General features: G+C 32.0%; 1 protein-coding gene across 1 annotated transcript in view; it reads left to right on the top strand.

The window, feature by feature from the left end:
- The window catches only part of Smp_094330 (putative abc transporter), a gene marked incomplete at both ends in the record, with an annotated part of 54,640 nt that overhangs the window by 30,765 nt on the left and 19,503 nt on the right, over positions 1 to 4,372 (top strand). The window contains 2 exons of the mRNA XM_018793795.1: positions 905 to 988; positions 3,226 to 3,652. Coding sequence (XP_018648272.1) covers positions 905 to 988; positions 3,226 to 3,652 — 511 coding nt within the window. The remainder of the gene's footprint in view (positions 1 to 904; positions 989 to 3,225; positions 3,653 to 4,372) is intronic.

Below are 4,372 nucleotides of genomic sequence, written 5' to 3'. Positions count from 1 at the left end.
CATTTGATTTGTGTGAGGGCTGTGATACTGCCCAGATGCCCAGACTGAAGCAGGTATGTGGATCATAGTTTTGTCGCAAGACTGTATTCCGTTTAAAAATACATTCTATCAAATTCATTAACTGTGGTATACATTATCTGATTTTATACTGTTCATCATAAATATCCAGTTTACATTTTACGGCACCCAACTTTTCTCACACCTAACTTTGCAGCTTTTTTAATTTCAGAAGTCATTTCTATTTAATATTAAAAACTAGTTGTCTAGTGAAATCTAACTTTGTGAATTCTTTAAGTCAGTCTAACCTATTTTGTCTCATTAAGTTTTTCATTGCATACTTTATTCTGACTATATTTTATGTATTTCGTCATTATTTTAGATTGGTTCTTCTACCAAATTGATCTTGGTCCAAGCTGAAGCTTCACCTAACTTGTCAGTCGGGTTTGGAAGATCTGAGATTTCCAAGTTGACACCAAAAGTCAATTACATCAACAGTCACTTGTTTGGTTTGGATACAGTTAGAGATGTAATTCTCGGCTATCTCAGCAACTTCCTACTAACGTGTGTTCATGGAAATGACACTGTTTTTTCTTCCAATATAACTCCTGGGATTATCCTTTATGGACTTCCTGGCTGTGGAAAGCGTACATTTCTTGAGAATATTGCCAATGACCAAATCCACTGAAACGAGTTGTTTAGTGGTGAAAATACTAATCAATTAAGTATTTACAAATTAATGAATTGGAATAAATAGATGAATGATGAGACTGGTAAATGTATAACCATATAAGTAGTCATTTGAGTTACTGTGTTACATATCTGTAAAGGAAAATTATTCACAATTTTTCAATGAGTTTTCGTTGAATTTTTCTTCTCATCTGATATTCTTGTTGCTCCTTTTTAGACTTCTGCGGAAATTGATCCATCAAATTTAGAAAAACTAGCAAATGTCACATTTATTGTTGGTAGTTTCGAAAAATCTGGAAAAGTAAGGTCATTTGATGTGATATTTTTAACTCTTTGCTTTGTCTTTCGATTACTTTTTAAACCATAGTTATTTTCTAATGAAGCTGACATCTTTGTAGTTCTACACAATGCTGAAAGTATTCCTCATTGGTTTGAATAACATAATGTATGCTTTATCTTGTCAAAATAATAGACTCCTCCATCCATATAGTTTTCTTCGTTGAGCGTAATACGAGCCTAGGTAATAAATTTGATACTTGTTTATAACCTAGCCTGTAGAAATCGGAGTACGTCTCTGTGATGGCTTAATAGTTAAAATATTCATCTGTCGGAATTAAGTTGTCGCTTTAAACTCGAATTCATTTAATTCGGTTCAGGCAAACGCATGTTCGAAATCGGGGCACATAAATTTATACTTGGTCAATAATTTGTAGTTTTGTGTTTAAACGTAAACCGGCCGACCCGTGTCGCCTCTATTTCGTGAAAGAAATTTCCTCTATTTGCTTGGGTGTTGATGAGACTGGAAAATTCAAATATCACCGGTGGAATTTATAAGAACGTGTGAAAGTTATCCTGTGTTTGATACAATTAGTAACTACATACTGAGTATAAAACCACTAAAGTTCAGTTACCAACTTCAAACGAAGTATATCTTGCCATATTTCCGTTTAGTACACTCCTGAAATAGTACATCATCCGGAAATTTTTAATCTCCCGAAACTATCTGTCAATAATTTATGTAGTATAGGAAGAAGCAACTATATACTGCAAGTAGACAAAATATGTACATGATCGAATTTTCTAAGTTTAATACAATTATTCCACTGTGGAAAAAATAAACAAAAACGTAAAACGATTTGATTTTTAAGAAATAAAGTGATCACTCAGTTAACAGCTGCATCGACAAGATTCTCAACATCAATAACTGATTCACAGTCATTTCATGAATTCCTATCATTAGCACTGATGAAAGCTCATCTTCACACGAAATTTCAGTGTTAGTTATTCAAGAAAATTCCAAGTCGAAAACTGAAGTTTTAAAATACGTTCACCGTTATATGACTTATCAACATTCTTTTTAAAACAATGTATATAGCTATACGCTTCATAAACACTAGTGTCATTCAGACTGATTTGTTGTTTATGCTCTTGTTTGAGAAGAAAAAAGAATTTTAGTCAGTATCACCCCGGACCTTTTTATAATATTCTTAAAATCACATGATTGTTTACTCAAAATCTGACAACATGTTTAGACAAAAATCCTATCTATCCCATTTCGTTGTAGAATATTTCACTATTCTTGTATTTATATATGAGTGTCTACTTTGAGACCTTGATGATTTCACTCAAGTTATTGATAATTTCTTCGTATTTACTAGGAAGAGCACTGGTGTATGATATAGGTTTTCATATTCAGTAACTTAGTACAATTGATGTATTACACTAAATGAAAATTTACGAGACCTGTTAAATAGTACTTGAAAATTTTAAAATCGGAATAATTTTTTGTATACTTACAACCATAGACTAGGTGTTTTATCGAGAAAATCCACAGATTTACTGAATAATGCTTTCTGATATTTTCGAGAAGCAGTAGGTTGTAGCTAAACCTCTTAGATAGTAAGACGAACCTTTGTAACTGGAATAAATCTTCCGTGGTACTTTTCTTCAGTGAAACTATACCATTTAGAGATTGTTTGTCTTTATTTATTCATATTTCCTTGCCTTATTTTCTTCGTATTATTATCATTTTACATTGGCATTCATTTTTAAGTCGATTGTGTCATTTGTTACTAATAATGTAATCTTAATATATAGTTCACATAGTAGCGTACATACAGTTTACATCATGGTCAGACCTTATCAAGATAATTGTTGAAAATCAAGAATGAAGAATCAGTCGTTTCGTCCTAGCATGGGATTCCTCGACGATGCACATCCATGATCTTTAGGTCTCTCAGCAAACATTTAACGTTTGGACTACTGTGTAAGCATGAGAGTATTCACGTTTCTACATTCAGTCAACTGGTAAAGATCTTGGGCTTGATTTATGGAAAGCTCGTGCATATGAATCGTTAAGGTGTCCCATACCAAGATTAAAACAGTTGCCGAATGTTTCTAGACTCTCACCAGTCATCTGGTTTTAAAGTCAGTTCGTGATGTGAACTACAAGTTAAACAATCTTCGCAATTGCTCTATGCTACTAATATTCATACTAATTAAGTTTTTAAAATGCTTTTTATCCATCCAATTTTGCAGATTGTATTTAGTCTATTATCTGAATTAAATCTACGTTTATTTAACGTAAATTCACTCAATGAAATGCGTACAATTTTCACACGTTTGGCCAACGAAGCACAAAGTTATACACGACGTATATCCGATGGTGATTATATTAAAATTTGTATACTTGGTGGAAATTTATTAATTAATCTTGTCTTACGTGCTTATGTTGACCAATTAAGTTGTAGATCTACAGAATTGATAGCTGCTTTTAGATTTTTCATTATACCGATTGATGGATTAACTAAATTTATTCATAATTCATCATCATTACAACATCAACGAAGTCGAAACAATCTAATGAAAGCTAATCAGATATCCGAAATTGGTAGTCAACAACGACAACAACGTACAATGGATACATCAATTAACACTGGATGGAATCATTCTAATGTGAATGATTGTAAGTAATTCTCATTGTATTTTGTGGTTAATCGTTCATTTAAATTTTCATTTAATCATTCTTGTGGTCGTTATTTTTCTAAAAATAACAATTTTTGCCTCTGAAAAAATTCATAATAAACTAGAACATATCAATGAACACTATAGTTTTCACGAAGTGGTCATGGAATAATAATAATATTGTCTAGTGCTTAGATGGATCAGATTTAGGTTTACTTGCCTCCAACCACCTAACATCAAATATTGCTTTTAATTAGATTCTCGTAAATCTTTACCCTAGTATCCAGATATATTATGTATAAGCGCATATATGTAAAACATTAAAACAAGTCATTTTGTAGGTTAATGATAACAAACATGTAAATTATAGAACTTTCAATAATAATAAATTGTCACTTGGGTTTTCTATCACCTACTCTATCTTCAAAATGAGTTTTTATCCAGTCCTAAGGTATATAATAAATAATATAATTGTTATAATGCGAAATATAGCGTATTGCGATAGGACTACGCGAAATTCTACCGATTGACCAAATTCAGATATCCTAGTTCGACCCCAATACTGTTCCCCAACTCAAATAAATCAGAACACGGCCGTTAAATGAGAATTGTTTATGGGGTCAGCAGCAGAACAAAAATGGTTTACAGACAAGGCATATTTATACAGTTACGATGACTATTAACAGTAACCAATGGAAAGGAAGGACACGTGAAGGTTATA

Source organism: Schistosoma mansoni, chromosome 1 (genome assembly GCF_000237925.1).
Source record: "Schistosoma mansoni strain Puerto Rico chromosome 1, complete genome".
Classification (NCBI taxonomy): domain Eukaryota; kingdom Metazoa; phylum Platyhelminthes; class Trematoda; order Strigeidida; family Schistosomatidae; genus Schistosoma; species Schistosoma mansoni.
This window is presented reverse-complemented; position numbering and strand designations above follow the sequence as displayed.